This window comes from Crocodylus porosus, unplaced genomic scaffold, assembly GCF_001723895.1.
Source record: "Crocodylus porosus isolate Cpor-Errol unplaced genomic scaffold, CroPor_comp1, whole genome shotgun sequence".
Classification (NCBI taxonomy): domain Eukaryota; kingdom Metazoa; phylum Chordata; order Crocodylia; family Crocodylidae; genus Crocodylus; species Crocodylus porosus.
The window spans coordinates 11,851,757-11,872,760 of record NW_017728922.1 but is presented as its reverse complement, the minus strand read 5'-3'; the positions used below and the strand labels follow the sequence as shown (position 1 = coordinate 11,872,760).

General features: G+C 48.5%; 1 protein-coding gene across 1 annotated transcript in view; it reads left to right on the top strand.

Moving 5' to 3' along the window:
- The window catches only part of SNTA1 (syntrophin alpha 1), an 89,154-nt gene that overhangs the window by 57,773 nt on the left and 10,377 nt on the right, over positions 1-21,004 (top strand). Inside the window, exon 4 of the mRNA XM_019539807.1 lies at positions 19,789-19,990. Coding sequence (XP_019395352.1) covers positions 19,789-19,990 — 202 coding nt within the window. The remainder of the gene's footprint in view (positions 1-19,788; positions 19,991-21,004) is intronic.

Below are 21,004 nucleotides of genomic sequence, written 5' to 3'. Positions count from 1 at the left end.
CATGGTTTCAAGGTTTTGAACAGCTTGGGCACTCCGGAGATCCAGATACAGCCCCTCCAGAGAACTGGGGAGTGCTGGGAGCTGGATCTGAGGTAATCTGGCCTTTGGACATTGTTGTTGGAAGGAATGAGCTTCCTCCTCCGGACCTGAGCTCTCAGATGCTGGGCAGAGCCACGTGGCTGCCACTCATGGGTCAATGCAGCCTGGGGCTGTTCTAGTCTCCTACTGGGACCCCAGACCAGTGGCCCCAGCTCTACCACTGCCATCCTGCATGGCCATGGGCAAGTACCCCACTCCCTCATGCCTTTGTGCATTGCAGCTTAGAGTGAAGGTGGGATTTGTTTCCTGGGTCCAGTGACACAGCACTGTCAGTCCAGAGCCAGTCTGGTTTGCTTTCCTGGAGGAAAACACTCCTTGATGCCCCCCTAGGCCTGCTGCCGTGGCACCAGGGTGGAGGGGCTGTGGTGGGGATGCGTCATCGTGCACTCTCCCAGCCTCTCTGGGGATAACGGTTTAGATGTCCTGAATGGTCCTGCCAGCTTATGGCCTTAGCTGTGTGGAGTGGTTGCGTGGTTGGGCTGATGGGCAGGCTCCGGGCTGGGGCCTTGGCCGGCCGTGCTGCAGCCCAGGGGCTGACTGCCCAAGAAGGACAGGGACTCCAGCGGGCCTAGGGCATTGATGGGTCAGACTTTGTCCGGTGACCCTGCAGCCCAGCTCTGTGCGCCTGCACATCTCGTTCTGTGTGTGCTCATGTGTCTGGCTCTGGATGTATGTGTGCATGTGTCTGTTCTGGCTGTGTTCTGGTTCTCTGTGTTTGTTCACATGTGGTTCTGTGTGTGTATATGTGTCTGGTTCTCTCTCTCTCTCCTCTTTTCTTTTTGTTTCCCTCTTTCTCTCTCTCCTCTTTCTCTTATTTCTCTCTTTTTTTCTCTTTCTCTCTCACTGCAACATGCAGGTAGGGAAGGAGTGGGGTGGAGGGAGCTGCACAGCAACAAGGAACCCAAATCTTGTTTCTTCCCAAGGAACACACAACAACAAAGGCAGCATTTATTATGATTAAATATACTAATATGCAGTATGTCCTGCCATGTACCCCCCCCTCCCCCCTCCCCGCCTATTTTGTTTTTCTGGCATGCCAGCACTTCGGCACCTTCCAAGGTAGAAATTGTGGCTTTTTTGGCACTCTGGCGAAAAAACGTTGCTTACCCCTGGTCTAAATCATTGCTAAATGTGCTAAATAACATTGGTTCAAGATCCCTGCGGGACTCCTTGGCATCTCCACAGTAATGACTCCATTTTGAAGTCAGTCCGTAAGCCAGTTTTCATCCTTCCAGTGTGTGCTCTGTTAACTCTAATGCAAGTTTTTAAATCAAGATGTCACATGACACTAAGTCAAATGCATTGGAGAAATCTGAGTCCATTAGATCAGCACACCTAGACCTGCACTCCTTTTTCACCTAGATCTACAGTCCTGTCAGCTCCTAGAAAAAGCTCCTCACTATAAGGAGACAGGAAATGTTTGCCTTCAGAAATGACAGGTCATAAGTGTAGCAGGAAGCCACCTTTGTTTCTCCCCAAAATCTCTGCTCTGTGACAATTTGATTAGGATGGGCCCAGCGGAGGAGACACAACTTTACCCTATCTCTTCAGGTAACCTGAGATGGATACATTCCTGAGGGAGGGGGGAACCTGCTCCCTCTGCCACCGTGACTGGTATCAGCTACCTGGGTGAGGGGCTTCTACCTGGTGGGCTAGAGTCTGCCCGGCAACTAGTGATGTATTTCAAATTGGTTAGCCGACAGCCAACAGGTGCTGGCCTCTATTGGGCCAGGTGAATGAGGTCACAGGGGCTATATAAGTTAAGACTGCCCAGGAGGAGGGGGCAGCAGCCATGCGGGGGACTCAGAGAGGAGTTTACCATCTGAAATTTTTAAAGGCGTTTACCATCTGAAACTTAGAGAGGAGTTTACTGTCTCTCCCCCATAACTCATAAGCTAGGAACAGCCTGCCTCCAGAAGGAATCTCCAGCAGCCTCTGGATGGTGCTTGTGAGTAAGCTACTCGAGATCTGGTTAGATATATAGCTGGCAGTAACTCAGATACGTGATCAAAAGGCTACCTCAGCCAGACTGTTTTGCTCTATGGGATGTCTATGAGATTGCTCTATCTTGTACCCTATTTTCACCCTACCCCCTGTAATCAATAAAGTTCTCCTTTGTGACCAGGAGATTTATTGAGGGGTGTGTCTAAATTACGCCTAAGAGGCCCCTTAGGGCTGCGGACTAAGAGGGACTTTCCTTTTTGGCCCCTGATTTGGGGAAGTGCCCCAAGTGCCTGTACTGGGTCGACTATTAGGCCTGTGGTTCCCCAAGGACACAGGGCTGAGAGAGTCCCTCCTCAGAGTGGTGGAAGCTTACGTTACCCCCAGGCTAACGAGTGTGCTCCAGGAAGGGGGTCAGCTGGACGCAAGACACCCGTAGGGAGCCACTCAGAGCCTGGAAGGTGGTTGGGCGCAGTGAGATGGGTGGCTTAATGTAGGAGTGCCCCCTACTGGCCCGCCATCACCAATAAGGCCTCATAATTACCACCCATGATGCTAACAGTACTGCGTCCAGTTTTGGGCTCCACAATTCAAAAAGGATGTGGAGAAGCTTGAGAGAGTCCAGAGAAAAGCCCATGATCAGAGGTCAGGAAAACAGACCTTACGACGACAGGCTGAGAGCCATGGGGTTCTTTAGCCTGGAAAAGCGAAGGCTCAGGGGTGATCTGATGGCCACCTATACGTTTATCAGTGGTGACTAGCAGGATCTGGGGGAACGTTTGTTCACCAGAGCGCCCCAAGGGATGACGAGGTCGAACAGTCATAAACTCCTGCGAGACCGTTTCAGACTGGACATAAGGAAGAATTTCTTCACTGTCCGAGCCCCCAAGGTCTGGACCAGCCTGCCATCGGACGTGGTTCAAGCAACTACATTGAACACCTTCAAGAGTAAATTGAATGCTTATCTTGCTGGGATCCTATGACCCCAGCTGACTTCCTGCCCTTTGGGCGGGGGGCTGGACTCGATGATCTTCCGAGGTCCTTTCCAGCCCTAATGTCTATGAAATCTATGAAACTTTGCAGGAGCAGAGGGGGCATATAGTGTTTAAAACACCAAGCCCAACAAAGGAGTTAAAACTGAGTTCTGGGCACATGGATGGCGGGAATGATGTGGAGAGGCTGCAGCTTGCAAGGATCCCAGCATGCAGGACCCCCTTATACATTTATGTTCTACTGGTTCTTCTGCCTGGGGGACTTCTGATGTGCCATGCAGTGTCCCCATGGGCATACGTGGAAGAGCCCACGAGACATAGGGCTGCCTCCCATGTGTTTTCCATACAAGCCTTTGATGTGACTCTTCCCTAGGATAGTAGCACTGAGGACTGCTGACATGTAGCTGCTCCTGGCCCCTCTTTCTCACTTGTGTTGGAGGCAGCCTTTATGCCGGATGTGTGGGCTGCCATGCCTTGGAAAGAGCTGAGAGGTGGGAGTCCCAAACTGTCCATCATTTGGATTAGACAGTGTGCAAAGTAACCTTGATTTGCTGCCTTAGCAGTTTCCAACGGGTTCGTATTCAGAGACCAAAGTGAAGTTAAGCAAAAGAGGCAGGAAATCCTCTAGCCTGGGATCCCAACTGCTCATGGAAGCCCTAGAATTGCCTTGTGTTCTCTCTGGAACGTGCCCTTCCAGTTCCATGTGTTTGCCCCTGTAATCACAAGCCCGTAACCTGCCCCCTCCTTCCTGTATGTTTTCCCTGTACAGTTAGTTAAGCCCTGAATGCTGACTCCTCTCTCAATTAATGGGGTGGCTCATTAGTTTACATAGGCTTACATTTTCCTCAGCAATGAACCCATCTAGAAGATGAAGAGGACAGGATGTTACCTCCCAGTGAAGACTAAGGTCTCAGCATTCATAGATTTATAAATTCATAGATGTTAGGGTCAGAAGGGACCTCAGTAGGTCATTCTCCTTTGGTGCTCAGTATTTAACACCAACACTGAAGCTTCTTAAATCAGCATTGGGCAGAAAGAGATAGGGATGCTGGGAACAGGTCTTCCAATGTGCACTGCCCAGCAAAACGTGTCAGTGGTAACTCCTTGCAATGGAATTTTTTCCAGCCCATCCCCCTTCCCTCCCTTTGAGATAGCAGCCCTTCTGGTCCACACCAACCCCCTGAACTGGGGACACTTTGGAGGGGCTGTACTGGGAAGAAGCAGTGTAAGCAGAGGAGTCTCGTAGCTGCAAAGTAAGCAGCAGCAAATGGCACTGTTTGGATCAGTTTCAGGAAATCCTGAGTCATCCAACTAATCCTGGTAATTTCAGCTCCTTCATTGTTATTTGGGTGCGCTGACTCCTCTGTGACACAGGCATGCTTTGTTTGCCACTGGAAGAGCACTCATGCTCTTTGGCCAATTGCATAGATAAAAATGTAACAATACAGTCACTTTCACCCATCAGGCCATGGATTCAGGCATCAACTTGAGTTCTTCATCTTTGATGGCCTGGAACAGATTTTACATCTACTGATCACCACTGATATACCCAGTGTGCTGGCAAAAAATTTAACCGACAAGATCATCGTTGGATTTTATTTAGGTCTGGATCAGAACATCCAGAAGATAGAGGAAGAAACAGATTCAGCCCATTCATGGAACTAGTTAGCTAAAAAGTTCATTTACAGCACTTCTGTAGTTCAGCATTCAGAGCCGGGCTGTGGGCTGGGCCTAGCTCTGATTTTGCTTTCAGTATATTCTTATGATAAGACCTAGCATGTAGTTTGGTGGAATAGTGTGCCATTAGCTTGACTGTCATTAGGCATCACCTTGTGCATTTCTGTGGTGCTCTGGAGCTCAGTGGGTTTCTGTTCCGTGATGGACATCCCATCTGCACTGTTGTTTTTGCTTATTCATCAGTGACACTTGCCCTCTGCTTCCCAGGCTGCTTTTTCTATTTTAGTCGATGATTCCCCATAGGGAGGTGCTACAAATTGCTCACTGTAGTGCAAAACCTCTGATATGTAAAGGGTCTGTTCTTCTGTCCCTTTCAGTGACATGAACCATGAGTAATTCTGAGAAAGGCAGTAGAGTCATGTCAACAGGTGCAGAAGAAGAGTCACATCCCAAATTCTTGTATCTTCTCTATAGACTGTATAGCGAATCAGAATAAATTTCCAAGGACTTCATTGTTTTTAGCTACCAAGTGAATTCTTTAGTTTCTCAGCCAGCCAGCAGCCATCCTGACAGTGGGAAGTAGATCCACAAAGATAATGCTTTACTTATGGTATTAGCAGTGTGGAAGAATAGTGGAGCTTACCCTAGTAACTTGTAGGACTCCCACACAGCTCTTCTCTTAGGAATCTTCTAGGCTGAATCTCATTGCAATTTACATACTCAGATGGCTGTTACCCAGCCACAGAAGTGCCATGCTGTGCAATTAGGCACAGTTTGAAATCTTGTCTCATGTTCAGTGGACACTCAAGTATCTACATGATTACAGAGCATGTGCGGTAGGCTGTGGTCCGGCCAGGTAGGGATGTGGCTCTCTACTCTTGTATCTGGGTGAGTGTAAATCACAAAATTGTAGCAAAGCAAAAACCTATGAATATCTGGTGTTAAATAGCCTCCTTCTTGGGGCTTCCCCTCAGCTCAGGAAGCCAAGAGATGAGACATGGGGGCCAGGCACAAGATACCAAGGTAGATTCTGGGTGGTTTAGTGAGATGACTGCTGCTCTGAAGGGAATGGGACCTGGGTCTAACTTGAACCATTGAACCCAATGGGGTAAAAACTTCCGCATTGCTTTTTATCCATTTTAGGTAATGAATAGTAGTAAATGCATGGTGCAGTGGCTCAGCTTCAATGGGGGGAGGCTGGAGAGGGGACTGGCTGATGCTTGACTTGTAGCCTGGTAATTAAATCACTGTGCTGTGAAGTCAGAGACGCGGGGTCTAAATATCTGGGCAAGGGAAGGGGAAGGTCTAGAACCTGTAATTCTTGCTTCTTAGTTTTCTTTAGCTCAAGGCTATTGGGCTAAAAGGTAAGAGGGACCTTTTTCCTGTTTTGTCAGACTACAATTTTGGGATTTATGCTCTATTACATGCATACAGAACTACATACCTCCTTGGCCATAGTGCAGCTGGATAAGTCTAATTGGATAAGTCCAGTTTGGGTGTATAAAGTGAAATTGGATTCTCTCATATGTATTAAGCAAATTGGTGCCATGGGGTAGGAAATCATTGCAGTTTATTGTCAGCTATTTATTTCTGTAAAAATCACCAGATTTTAAACTCTCTTGGATCATGGGTGAAGTTGCAGGAAAAAAGAAGGGCTTTGAAAGAAAGTCTTGTCTCATCTCTATGGCATGCAGGCAGTGTGTGGAGGAGCTGAGGTTCTGGTGGAGGTTACAGGAGTTTCAGAACTTAGAGGGAATATTAGGAATTTTGTAGTTATGTTTCTCAAGTGAACCTAGGCACAGATGGATGTTAGGCAGATTGTGAGAAACTAAGGCCTACTCCCCTACACAAGGAGGATTCAGGCTGAGTGAGAAGTTACTGATAAGAAAAGCCTTTGTATCGTTTGAAGTGCAGCGCTTTGCCACAGACTAGCTAGTATTGAAACACAGTGGCATTCTTTGCTAGCATTTCATCAGTTTAATTTTTCTTTTTGCTCTTTATCTTTCACAATAGTTCTTCTCTGCACTTCTGTAACATCTTTCATTCAAACTGCTCCAAGCATTTTGAAACACCAGTGAAATATGCTTCATAGTATTGGGAAACAGAATTATCTAGAAGTGAAGTGTCTTGCCCAAGGTCAAGCATTAAGTTGGTAGCAGAAAGGCATTTGTAGAAGAGTCCTGAGTGCTGGGCCACCACTACAACTGCTAGACAATATTACCAACAAATGGCAAAAGACTCCTTTCTTTGGGTGTTTGTGTGATTCTGTCAGGCAAGGTTCTTTGGGTAAATCCAATATCTTTTATTAGACCAATTAAAATATTTGGAAAAATTCTTCTTTGCAAGCTTGCAGGTACAAACACCATTCATCAGGCTGAAGAAGCATCTGCAGTTGGTCCTATACTGCTGTGTGATGCTGTTAACCCCAGTGAATTCCTCTCATGTGATATGAATATGTCATCCTGTAGCTCTGTGAAAGTTTCTCCTTGAGCAAGGTGACTCTGGTTTATTGACTGTTGGACATGTGACCCCCGTTCCACTTCCATTTCTTTTAACCTGATATCCCTTTCCAACAAAAATGAATACAAATGTGGGGATTTATATACACAAACTGTTCTTCTCTGTATCAGCCAGGGGAGTCTGAGCATTTAGAGCATCTCTGCTAGGCCATACTGGAGCTATTTTGGCTGGTATCCTAGTGCCTTTGAAGTTCCTGTTTGTTGGTGGTCTGAGAACAGATTGCACAGGGAGAACATTCATCATGGCTTGGAAATGAGTGTAAGAAATACTCTAGATACTGTAGTGTCAAACGTAAGGCTTCTTCCTCAGCATTTCTCTTCAGATCAGAGCCTTACATGCTCCTCATAAGCAACCCAAATCAAAAAGGCAGCACTGGAAAAGTTTTCAGGACTTAATTCTTGGCCAAGTAAGTGCACATCATGATTTGAAATAGTTTCCACTCAACTCATATCGTGTTTCCCCACTATTTTTCCAAACCCCAGCAGATGTCACAAGCATAAGAATGTCCTGCCACATGGACAGCAGTTGGGAATAGACACATGTGGTGTATGCATACATACATAGTATGAGATGCTCCCATGGAAGCACATACATGCAGATGACAAACAAACTAGGCATGCATCCATTGCTACATGCACGTACATCCCGCTTAACCACACATGGCATGCAAACATACACCACACTGGCACACTACCTGCTAGAGACAGGGGCTGCTTGTACATGCCATGGGGATTTACTTCAGTTTAATTCTCCCTAAATTGAAGCAGTGCGTTTTTAAAAACACTGCTTCAAATTAAACAGAAGTAGTACACAAGTGTTGGGCCTGATCCTTACCTGCCTCTCCAGTGGCAGGCAGGGAAGCTGCCAGCGGGCTGACTGGTGCCTGAGCTGTGTGGGGTAGGGCGGTGCTTCCCTCCTGGGTAGTCTTGGTGGGTACCGCCACTGCAGAGAGAAGCATTGGGTCCCCGCGTGGCTCAGGCAGGCAGATAGGCTCCGAGGAGCACAGCATCCCCCTTGGCTGTCTAGGGATCTAGCAGACCTCTTGAGGCTAAAAAGAAAGGCCTACAAAGGATGGAGGATGGGATTGACCTCCAAGGAGGAATATTCTGCACTGGTCTGGTTGTTCAGGGAGCAAACCAGGAAAGTCAAGGCTGCAACTGAACTCCAACTAGCTTTGAGCATCAAGGACAAGAAAAAGTCCTTTTTCAGATATGTGGGGAACCGGAGGAAAAGCACGGGCAACAGTGGACCCCTGCTAAACCAGATGGGGCAACTGACAACTGATGCCCAGGAAAAAGCCAACCTATTAAATGGGTACTTTTCATTGGTCTTTCATCAGTCCCATGGGACGCCCATGCCCACCATGGGACAAGGCGGTCCGAGGGAGGGAGATCCCCTGCCCTCCATTAATGCTGACCTCGTGAAGGAACACCTTGAGAAGCTGGATACCTTCAAGTCAGCCGGCCCTGATGATCTACACCTAGGGTACTCAAGGAGCTTCCGAGCATCATAGCCCAGCCTCTGGCACGGATCTTTGAAAACTCCTGGTGCTCTGGTGTAGTGCCAGAGGACTGGAAGAAGGCCAATGTGGTGCCTATCTTCAAGAAATGGAGCAAAGTGGATCCAGCTAACTGTAGGCCCATCAGCCTGACTTCTATCCCGGAGAAGATCTTAGAAAAGTTTATTAAAGAGGCCATCCTTAATGGACTGGCCGATGCCAACATCCTAAGGGATGGCCAGCATGGGTTTGTTGCGGGTAGGTCTTGCTTACCAATCTCATTTCCTTCTATGACCAGGTGACCTATCACCTGGACAAGGGAGAAGAGATTGATGTCATATATCTTGACTTCAAAAAGGCCTTCAATGTGGTATCCGATGATCGCCTCTTGGTGAAACTGGACAATTGTGGCCTTGGGTTCACCGTGATCCTCTGGCTGGGAAATTGGCTCCATGGTTGGACCCAGAGGGTTGTAATTGATGGCAGTCAGTCATCATGGTGTCCTGTGACCAGTGGGGTCCCTCAAGGCTCTGTCCTTGGACCCATATTGTTCAACATCTTCATTAATGATGTGGACATTGGAGTCAGGAGCAGACTGGCCAAGTTCACCAATGACACCAAACTTTGGGGCAAAGCATCTATGCCAGAAGACAGGCGGTTGATTCAGGCTGATCCGGATAGGCTCAGGAAATGGGCAGACGAGAACCTGATGGTGTTTAACACCGAAAAATGCAAGGTTCTCCACCTTGGGGAAAAAAAAACCTGCAGCATCCTTATAGGCTTGGCGGTGCTACGCTGGCTACCGCTATGGAAGGAAGGGACTTGGGGGTCATGATTGACCACAAGATGAACACGAGCCTGCAATGTGATGCTGTGGCTAGTAAAGCGACCAAAACGCCGGCTTGCATCCATAGATGCTTCTCAAGTAAATCCCAGGATGTCCTTCTCCCCCTGTACTTGGCTTTGGTGAGGCCGCAGCTGGAGTATTGCATCCAATTTTGGGCTCCACAATTTAAAAAAGATGTGGAGAAGCTTGAGAGAGTCAAGAGAAGAGTCACACCCATGATGAGAGGTCAGGAAAGCAGACCTTACAATGACAGGCTGGCAGCACAGGCTCAGGGTGATCTGATGGCCACCTATAAGTTTATCAGCGGTGACCACCAGTATCTGGGGGAACATTTGTTCACCAGAGCACCCCAAGGGATGATGAGGTTGAACAGTCATAAACTACTACAAGACCATTTCAGGCTGGACATAAGGAAGAATTTCTTTACTGTCCGAGCCCCCAAGGTCTGGACCAGCCTGCCGTCGGACGCGGTTCAAGCACCTACATTGAACACCTTCAAGAGTAAATTGAATGCTTATCTTGCTGGGATCCTATGACCCCAGCTGACTTCCTGCCCTTTGGGGGGTGGGGCTGGACTTGATGATCTTCCAAGGTCCCTTCCAGCCCTAGTGTCTGTGAAATATATGAAATTCTGTGAATAAGGAGCGGGATCAGGTTTATTGCTTTCCAGGCTGCCAAACATTGCGCAGGTAAATTAAGCAGATGGATAGGAGCAGTCAGTTTGCAGCCAAGACTGAGCTGTGCACCAGGAGGAAGAGTTCCACTGCAACAGCTATGTGTCCCCATGCTGCCAGACTTACTGGGAGTCTATTCCTTTCAGCACCTGCCAGCTTATCCTCAGAGCTGTCATGGAGGATGCAGGGCTGAATTAACCCTTTAGTGAGCCCTAAGCCCTAGACAAACAAACATGTGGGTCCCCAGCTGAAGATGAATTTTTTTATAGGACCTTTTTTTCACTGAATAATTATAATATGTAAAATAAGCACAACTTGGCCCCTTCTTCATTTAGGACCCTTTGCCTATGCGTTAATCTGGTCCTGGGGTCATGAGTAGAGAAGACGTTTTCCTGTGAGGCTGGAGCTACGGGGTCAGGGAACACATCCCCCAACAATGGGAGTTTAACAGGAGTGCAACCCATCCCTCAGCAGCAAGAGTATAACGCCCTCAAGTGGGCTGTTGCTTTGGGTCAGAGGTTTCCTTGCAACTTCCAGTGTCAGGAAGCAGGAACTGTGCGATGGCAGTAATGCAGAGCCCCTGTTGCAGGCTTTCCAGGTCCTATCTGTTTCTGGGTTTGACATCCTCAAGCACCTTTCTTCTGCTTGTGCTCTGCCTGGGTCTGACTCAACCCCTCATTTCCTGCCTCCTCCCACCACTCCACCAAGCTGTTTCTCAGGGAGCACCACATCAGGTCCAGCTCTCAGCCCTTCCTGGTTCAATATTCCACAGAGTTTAGGTAAATACATTTTTCCAGCAAGCGCCGTAGATGTGAACTTGCATCACTGCAGCTGCTGAGAGCAGTCATGACTTAGGGGCTTGGGGGTAATCACATGAATAGCAGAGGAGAAGAGCACAGGCCGCAGGAGGACAAAGTTGGAGAAGGTGCCAGAGAGTCAGCCTGGCTAAGTACAGACAGTCAGGAAGCCTGAGGCTGAATCAATTCAGTCTTTGCAAGTTAGTCTAAGCTGCATAGAATGAACTGATTAGCAACTGAACAGGGATACAGGTTGTAGCCATATTGGTCTACAGGCAAAATGGATCAGAACTTGTAACAGAGGCAATATCTTTTATTAGACCAACTAGATATTTGCAAAAAAACCACTTTAGTTGCAAACTTTCGGGCACACTTGCCTTTCTTGAGGCAAATGGAAAATGCACACAGATTGTAAAATTTGTCCTAGGTGGAAAGGAAAATTCATATTTCACAGGAGAGCTGAAGGTATTGTAAGGTCTTCTGGTTGGAAAAATTCATTTTGTGTAAATTAGGCTCAGATAAAAGTTAGAACAGTTTTTTTACCTCAGAGTTGTCTGGTGGCAAGCAGGAGGTAGAAATATGCTTCCTTCTGGCTATGATGTTTCATATTTTATAGGAGAGTTAGGAGGTGCATGGGCCAACCAGAGGTGACACTCTCCTAGACTTGGTCCTCGTCAAAGGAGACGACTGGTGACCACCTTAAATATAATGGGAAATCTGGGTGACGACGACCATGAAACTATCATGTTCACTGTCCAATGTGAGGCAGACAAATCTGAGAGTGGAATTGAAGTCTTGGACTTCAAAAATGCAAATTTCAACAAACTTAGGTAACTAGTAGGGGAACTGGTGCAGGATGAGGGACCAAAGATGAAAGGTGTGCACTAAGCCTGGTTGTTCCTTAAGGACACAATCCTTGAAGCACAAAGGAAATCCATTTCTATGTAGAGAAAATGTAACAGAAGGGCTGGGAAGCCCTCTTGGCTAAACAGGGAAATCATGATCCTCTTAAGAAAGAAGAAAGAGGTTTATAAACAATGGTAGCTCGGGGTGGGCCCCAAGGAGGTTTATTCCATGACAGCCTGCATTTGCAGGGAACAGATAAGAAAGGCTAACGTGGCAACTGAACTTAGATTAGCAATGGGAATCATTGCTAACAAGAAGTTCTTTTTTAGGTACATAGGTAACAGCAGGAAAACAAATGGGAGTGTGGGGCAGTTGGTCAGCAACTCAGGGGAGCTGGTTACTGGCACCCAGGAGAAAGCTGAACTCCTGAATAGCTACTTCGCTCAGTCTTTCACCAAACCAAGGGGAAAACAATGCCAGGTAGAGTACAGAGCACGGTAAGAATAATCATCTTCCTACTATTCCCATAGAATTGGTGTATGAATAATTAAAAAGTTAGACATATATATGGGACCGGATGATCTTCATCTGGGAGCGCTGAAGTAGCTGGCTGAAGTCATTGTGGAACCGCTGGTGAAACTCTTCCACAACTCATGGCACTCTGGAGAAGTCCCTGAGGACTAGAAGAGGGCCAATGTTGCGTCAATGCACAAGAAGGGCAGGAGAGAGGACCTGGGTAACTATAGGCCAATCAGCCTAACATCCTAAAATCCTAGAAAAGTTAATCAAGGAGTCTGTCTGTGATAAGCTTGGAGAAGGTAAGATTCTGAATGACAGCTAGCTTCATCGCAGGCAGGTCTTGTCTTACCAACCTCATTTCCTTCTATAACCAGGAAACTCACCACCTGGACATGAGAGAGCAGGTTGATATTGTATACCTTGACTTCCCAAAGGCCTTTGTTCTAGTATCCCACAATGTCCTCACAAGAAAATCGGAGGATTGTGGGCTTAACTCCGAGACAGTCAGGTGGGTGAGAAACTGGCTGCAGGATAGGACCCAGAGAGTTGTAGTGAAGAAATCTGTGTCATATTGGCGAGAAGTGGGCAGTGGTGTCCCGCAGGGGTCAGTGCTTGGTTCAGTACTATTTGTAGCAGAAAGGTCACTGTTTTCTCCTCTAGCGCCTCTTACTGTGTCCAGTTTGTCTACAAAGCACCCTCAGTTCTCGCCCGCCATGTCTTTGACGTCAAATGTATATGATAGGGAGGCTCCCTCTTCATCTCCCTGGACACGGTTTTCCCCTGTACATTAGCCCTGCTTTGCTAATAGGTGTTCCTACACACCCCAGCCTTATGGGCTATGCGTGGCTCCAACCAGCCCTTTACCACACCCCAAGCCTTGCTGATGTACCAGATGTTGTTCAATCTTATACTCTCTTTGGTGCTTGGGCTCTCCACAGCCCGCATCTCGCAACCACACCTCTCCAGATGCTTGGGCTCTCCGCAGCCCGTGTCTCGCTCCCACACCTCTCCAGGTGCTCGAGCTCTCCGCAGCCTGCGTCTCGCACCCGCAGCTCTCTGGGCGCTCAGGCTTTCTGCAGCCCCCTTTGTCTGGGGCTTTTCACGGCCCCTCTCTGGGGCTGGGGTTCCCACGCTGCCGTGGGTCCCCTTATGAGGCCTCCTCCTTCCTCTCAGCCTCTCCCAAGCCACCAGTGTAAACAGCAAACACAAAACACAAGCCCCTAAGCTATAACATAAATTTCTGCTCCTCAGCTAAACATCACTCGAGCCACCCCCAAGGGTGCTCCATCCCTCACCTGTACCAAACTGCTTGTGCATTTTGGCCTCTTCTCAGTTCAGCAGAGTTCCTTCCCCTTTGGCTGCCAGCAGGGAACCCCTGCCTGGCCTCAGCCTGGGAGTTATATAGGAACCAGGCCCTGCCCCTTTCAGTCAGCTGACCGCTGTCAGGGGTGGGTCCCTGGCTCCCTCCAGTTGCCCTAGCAACCTGCACCTGGGCTTCTTCATTACTACTTCACAAGTAGCAGGCACCTCAGTGCCCTGCTACACAATTCAACATCTTCATCGGTGATTTGGATGTGGGGGTGAAGAGCTCACTGGCCAAGTTCACAAAGGACACCAAGTTATGGGTTAGTGTGGTCACACTTGAAGATAGGCTACAGATACAGGCAGACCTAAACAGGCTGGGAAGTTGGGCGGATCAGAATCTGAAGAAGTTCAACATCAAGAAATGTAAAGTGCTCCACCTGGGACAAGCAACTCCCAACACACCTACAGGCTTCGTCACACCAAACTGACTAGCACCATGAATGAAAGGGACCTGGGGGTAATAATAGACCACAGTATGAATATGAGCCACCAGTGTGATGCTGTAGCCAGTAGGGCAAATGATACTTTGGCAGCAAAACCAAGGAGGAGATTCTTCTGCTCTACTCAGCACTCATGGGACCGCAGCTGGAATACTATATCCAGTTCTTGGCACCACACTTTAACAAGGACATGGACAAGCTTGAGAAAGTCCAAAGAAGAGCCACATGTATGATCAGAGTCTTTCTTGGCAAGCCTTACAAGGAAAGGTTGAAGGATCTGGTTCTCTTCAGCCTGAAGAAAAGAAGGCTGAGAGGGGACCTGGTATCAGCTTACTGCAACCCAGAGGACCACATCAAGGGCTCAGTGAGCAACTGTTCACCAGGGCTGCCAGACTGAGGAGGTGGGGTTGGGGAAAAAAGTAGTGGCATTGAATTCATAAAAGCTTGAACAAGAATAGTCCTTTCTCTGAAGCACGCATGTATTAAACACAGCACTTTGCAATCTCAAGCACAAAACAGAACAACCAAAAACCTTTGCCTAAGCCAGGATACAGGTCAGTAAAACAGTGAGAGTGCACAGCTTAGTCTAATTTAAAATGGAATGTAATCAACCAGAAAGACAAGAGAAAACCTTGCATAAGTGTTATATAAGCCTGAGGGCAAGAATGTCTCCTTACAGCCAGGTATTCAGAAAGGCCTTGTTTAGAGATTCCAGTCTCCCACCTTTTACAAGTTCTACTTTGCCTTTGCAGCTTGTACGTCACTCCAGTGATCCAGGCCCAACTTCTCCATGAAACAGCTTACTATGTGCTGCTACCAATGTAGTTTTCTGCTTTCTTTGGTCATGCTAGCTCAAGCTGTCTGTAATCCTCTCCTGTTCCTCTGTCTCTAGCACTTATATGCAATGATTGTGTTAGGTCTTTGCCAACACCTCCCACCTCTCAGTCTGGTCCTGCAGGGCTTGGAGCCAGTACACTAAGCTGGTGAAGGAGGGATTAAAGGCTCTCCCAGACCCCACCAGGGGTTTGCCTGGGAGGGGCAGGTCCTTTCAGGCCTTGCCTTGCCCCCCACCCACACCACCCTCTGCTCCAGTGGGGAAAGGTCTGGCAGGGCCTGCCCCAAACACTCAAACAGACCTGGCTGCTGTCCCCAGCCAGGTTTTCCACCCCCACACCTTTGTCAGCCAGCCCTCACTGCTCCATGTAGAGAGCAGAGGGGCAGGGCCAGCCCTGCTCTCTGGAGAAGACAGCACAGCCTAGTCCAGGGCTAAAAAGCATGCTGGGATGCTGGGGGATTCTGATTTAACTTAAAACAGGAAGGGGTCTGGGACAGAAGTTCCATAAACCATTTTGATCTCAGTCAGTTAAGTCTGATATTACATTCAGCCAGGTTTATCTTAAACCAGTTTCGGCCATTTTGGCTAGGGACAGAAGTTACACATAAACTGATCAGAAAGTACATGTAAACTGATCATTGAAGTGATCAGAAACGTGTAACAGAACACAAGCTCAGTGCATGTAAACGAGTTTCAAAATGGCCGAAACTGGTTTAAGATAAACCTGGTTGAATGTAGTGTCAGACTTAACTGATTTGTATCAAACCGGTTTATGGAACTTCTGTCCCAGACCCCTTCCTGGTTTAAGGTAAATCAGAGTCCCCCAGCTTACCAACATGCTTTTCAGCCCTGGACTGGGCTGTGCTGTTATACAGTCCAGCACATCAGCTGGTCCCCAAAACAATTGGGATAAACAGGTGCAGGGTGGGGTCAGGCCAGGTTTCAGAGCAAGTTGTGCTCCCCAGACAGGGCAGGTGGAAAGAGAAAGCCTGAGGGCCCACTGCCTCATCTTGGGGAAGCTGGGGAATGACAAGTTAGTGAGAAGCTGGCAACCTAGCTGGGACTGGAATAATTATGACAGGAACAAAAATAAACTATGTGTCGCTCCCTGGCTTCTGTAACCGCATTCCCTTTGAGGAGGCAGCTTGTTGTATGTCACTCCAGTGATCCAGGTCCAACTTCTCCATGAAACAGCTTACTGTGTGCTGCTACCAAACCCAGAGGAGAGGCCCCTTGGGCCAAATTAACCCTGGGGTAAGGTACACTTTGCTCTGTATGCCTGTTACCCCTTCCAATGAGCACTATACTTTTCCCTACCTAGAATGCCAGAGGCCGTAACTTGAAGCCATTTTGAAATTGGCTGGAGTTTAGCAACAGTTTTTAGTAGTCACCACTGCCCAAATCCTCACTGAGCCTCCAGGCTGAAAAGGCCCTGTCCCACCAGGCCAGTGTATCCCCAAAGGTCTCAGCCACCCTGTTTGTGTGCTACACTGTTAGCCCCACTCCCTTGGTTGGTAGGGCAGACAGAGGCTTCTGCACTCAATCTTGCACTCTTTACCAGTTTCATTTGCCTTGTAGTCAGGTCCTTCCACGCTTCCACCATTCACTTGCACCTCTGGGATCATTTAGCTGTGGTGGGGACCTCAAGGCATGTGAGATTATGGTCTGCACAAAAGTGCAAATTGTTAAAACTCATTTATTCATGAAAGGCAGATTTCAGTTGCTCATCTGTGGGCCTGTTGAGCACAGAAGATAGAGGAGGACATTTTCATAGCAGCCCCCTAGTGGTGGTTGGATGTATTAAACAAGTGAAAGGAAGGAGTTTAGAGTGGTGACTCTCAAACCATTCCCAGAGCAATAGTGGAAATTCTGGGCAGAAGTAGTGGGGCTCTGGAAAGCCCAAGTAAGTTTCCCACATCCTAGGAGCAGAATCAAATTTATACCCTTGGAGGGATTAAGAATGACACTGCTTCAGGCTTTGGTGTTGATTACATTCTTCATGAACTAGTGTCAAGAAAGCACTGCTAAGACGAGCAATTGTCTTTAGGTTCAGTGTCTTGCCAAGCATCAGGGCTAGATGTGGAGACTGGGATTCTCAGCTTCCCAGAAGCATCCACCATTCCTCTGTAGTGCTTGTAACTGATAGGAAATGGGGCTCTGCCAGTCACAGCGTTCTCATTGCCTTTGAGTTCTGATCAGATTTTATGTGCCCTGTCTCACAGCAGCTTGCATTGCTTTCAAACCATGCTAGTCCACAGGAACCAGTAACTAAAATCACCGCAGCTGATTTAAGAGACCCTAATATGAAACTCTGGCTTAGGGGTGGGCAATTATTTTGGGCGGAGGGCCACTTACCAAGTTTTGGCAAGCTGTTGAGGGCCGCATGGGTAGCCCCACCCCTTGACAGGTGCCCTGCCCCCTGGTCGCCATTTTGGGACCAGAAGTCCTGCCCCTAACCTCTGACCTTTGCCACTGGAAGTCCCTCCCCTTGCCCCTGGAAGTACACCTTTGGGAAAGACGGTTTGCTATCTTAGGGGGGAAAAAAAATAACATACTAAAAATCAAATATCCATAATAATATATTTTAATTTAATTTTATATTTAATTTAATATAATTTTAATTTCAGGGCCCAGAGCAGGGCAGCAGGAGCACAGGGTCCCAGCTGGCAGGGGCTGTATGGAGCTGGGACAGCTCCCCCCTCTCCCTGCTGGTGCAGTCCAGCCCGGCTCCACAGACCCCTGCCAGCCTGAGCTCGATGCTCCTACCACCCTGCTCTGGGCCCTGGGACACCGGCACAGGGCCTGCGCTCCCACATACTGCTTGTTTCCACTTCCCCTTGCCCCCACCAGCACTTTCCCACCTTCCCGCCGGTTCCCAGCTGCACGGCCAGACCGTGAGGCTCAGCAAGAACTGGCCCAGCCCTGAGGGTCCTCCCCTGCCTGTCCCGCCCCCTTCTTACCTGAATTTCCCATGCTGGAGCAGCCATAAACAGCCCCATGGTCCCAGGCTAGAAGCCCCTGCTAGGCAGGGGCTTCCGGCTGGGGGGACAGGGCTGGGCAGGCCCTGCTGTTGCAGGAGCCTGCCAGGGCTTCCCCTGGGTCCTACTGCCCCTCTCTCCTGTCATCTTTGACAGGAGCTAGGGGCAGATAAATATTAATTTTCTAAATTTTTTAGGGGCCCCACAGGCCGCATAGAATGGCCTGGCGTGTCATATGCGGCCCACTACCATGTTTTGCCCACCCCTGCTCTAGCTCCTTATGAGAATCCAGCTGCTAAAATCACATTGCATTTGCAGTGGGGACAGAAGAGTAAGAAATTCACTAGAATGACATGGCACATTAAAAGCTGTGATCTTCTGAGACTAGAAACATTGTTTAGACCACTGTAGGCATGCTCAGGACCATGAACTTGTGTCACTCATCCTGGATTAGTGTTCGGAAAGAGAAAAACGATGGTTCTATAGGTTACACCATATAATTTGTTTTCTGGAGATCTGTTTTGTTGTGCTGGTTGTCTTGCCTCTTGTCTTCTAGTTGGTTATAGAAAAAAATACTGTAGATGCTTACATTTTTGCCCTGAGTGGAACCAGTTTTTCACAAACATGCTGCACTCAATGTGCCAAACTCTTTAAAAAATCTGACCACTTACTGTGGCACTTGTGTGGGAGCTGAACCTGCTAGAAACCTGACTCCAACTCTGGGTGCCTTGTACTTGAAATTCTGACTGATGAATGGTGCCAGGGCATCAGCAAGTGAGTGTAGCAAAGGTAAATGTCTGTCTTTACCAAGTGCATTTGTCAATGGATGGCAGTGGAGCCAAACCCAGGGAAGATTCCAGTAGCAGGTAAATGCCCAAGGCCAACTAAGAATCTGAAGATGTTAAGGTCAAGCTATGGGCAGTTTGGTGTGGTGGGTAGAGTCAGAGTCAGGAGTGAGCCAGTGGTCAGGAATCAGAATGTCAAAGGCAGGAACCAAGCCATGGTCTGAGATCCAGAAATTGTTGTGATGGTGCCAGAGATCATGAGCTTAGGAATTTTAGAAATTGGAGGCAGTCAGGCAGAAGTAGAAAAGAGGGGGGGACACAAGGTTAAGGTAAGATCCAGGACAGGAATTGGAGAAAAGGTAGGTTCTGGGACCAGGCTTGGAGGTGTGCAGAGTAAGGAAGGATTCGTCAAGGGGCCTGAATTGCCCATGGCCCCTGTTGTTGGGAGCAGCCTGTGGGGCCAGTAGGCTTCATCATGCAGAGCCCCAGGGTTACTCAGGATCTGTCTCTAGTGTGTGCCCAGTACTCCTGGGTAGTGTCACTCTTGAATATACTATGCCTACTCATGCATACTTGCACGTGCCAATTTTGACTGTGAGGTAGGGCAGCCACTTTGGGGGTCTTCCACTTCTGACCTGCTCTGTCTCCAACCTATGTGAGTGGGAGTGGGTGGGTAGGGGTTCCTGAGAAAGATGCTCCTTGGAAACACGAGGGAGACAGCATAGACAGTCCCCAAGTATCCTGGTTGCAGTGTACATCCTAGTGTTTCCCTGTTACTCCATGAGTTTCCTTGTAAAGCTAGCATCAGCCATGCAACATGCTTAGTTCTGTTCAACACACACATACAAAACCATGGCTGCCCTGTGGCTGTGAGCAGGGTGAAGCCCTGGAAGCTGTGGTGGTTGAACACTTTTAGTGTGGACCTGCTCTGAATGGTGTCTGGCCTGTAACTGTGTCCATGTGTCTCTGTTCCAGTGAAATACATGAGGGAGATCTCACCGTACTTCAAGAACTCCTCCTCTGGGGCAACAGTCAGCTGGGACCCCTTGCCAGCTGCCTCCCTTCAGAAGCAAGCCTCCCCAATCCTGTCCTTGCGAGACCTCAAGGAAGGGAAGAACATCCCCTTAAAAATGTGCTATGTGTCAAGGAAATGTCTCCCCAACGACCCAGAGCACAGGTAACCTGGTCCTAGGGCAGTCATGCTTAGGGAGGCATCCAGGAGGGGATTCTTGCTCAGATTCCCAGCTCCAACCTGTAAACCCTGCCATTACCTGTCCCAGGCAGTGAGTCATGCTGGTCTGAGGATGACTAAGCAGTTCTGGCCCTTGATCAGTATCTCTCCAGAGTGGTGAGATGGAGGTGGGAGTGGGGACAGACCGGATCACATCACATCCCTCCACATGTTAGTGAAAAAGTTCAGCACCTTTGCTGACAGCTTCATATAGGCCAGCGAGCCCAGTAAGTTCAGGCTGCACATGCAAAAGGCCCATTGAATCCTGTATGCCACAATCTTGAATCAATACTGGGGTCATGCAAATGCTCTTTATGAGCAATTATAAACCTAGCCAGGAATGGCAATGGTTATATGTTGGTGTAAAACCAATGGGAGGGAAATCAGGCTCAAGCCTCCAGCTCCAAGGGATTGCATTTGAGTGTGTCACTTCCTGGGCTTGTCAGGAAAGAGACCTCTGTGTGTGGCACTCCAGGGTCTGCCTGTCGCATGCTTTCTTGTCTGTCCAGCTAATGGGATTTGAATAGCTGCATCCAGAGGTGGAACTAGCAAGGTATTCACCCTGGGCAAATCCCTGCCACCACCACCAAGTACCAGAAGGGAGGGTGTGCTGAGTGCAGAACAGGTTGCAGAGTTCTGGGAAGGGGGAGAGGGGGAGGGAGGAGCATTTTCCTGCCCCAAGGACTCAAAGTCTCCAGCTGCTGCAGTGCAGCCTGCATGACTTGCTGTTATTGCTGCTTCTGCAGCAGCATTATGGGGTCCCTGCCTCTGGGCTGCTGTGGCTGCTGTTGCCATGGCACAGACTCCTCAGAGCAGCCACCATTCTGGTGTCCTCTCTAAGTCTGGGGCACTGCTCACCCATCCCTTGTTACTCTTCTAACGCATTATGCCTTTATGTACAGGTTCTCCCAGGTAAAGTGCCTCAAAGCATATACTTTAACAGGGGGCATCCTTACAGTC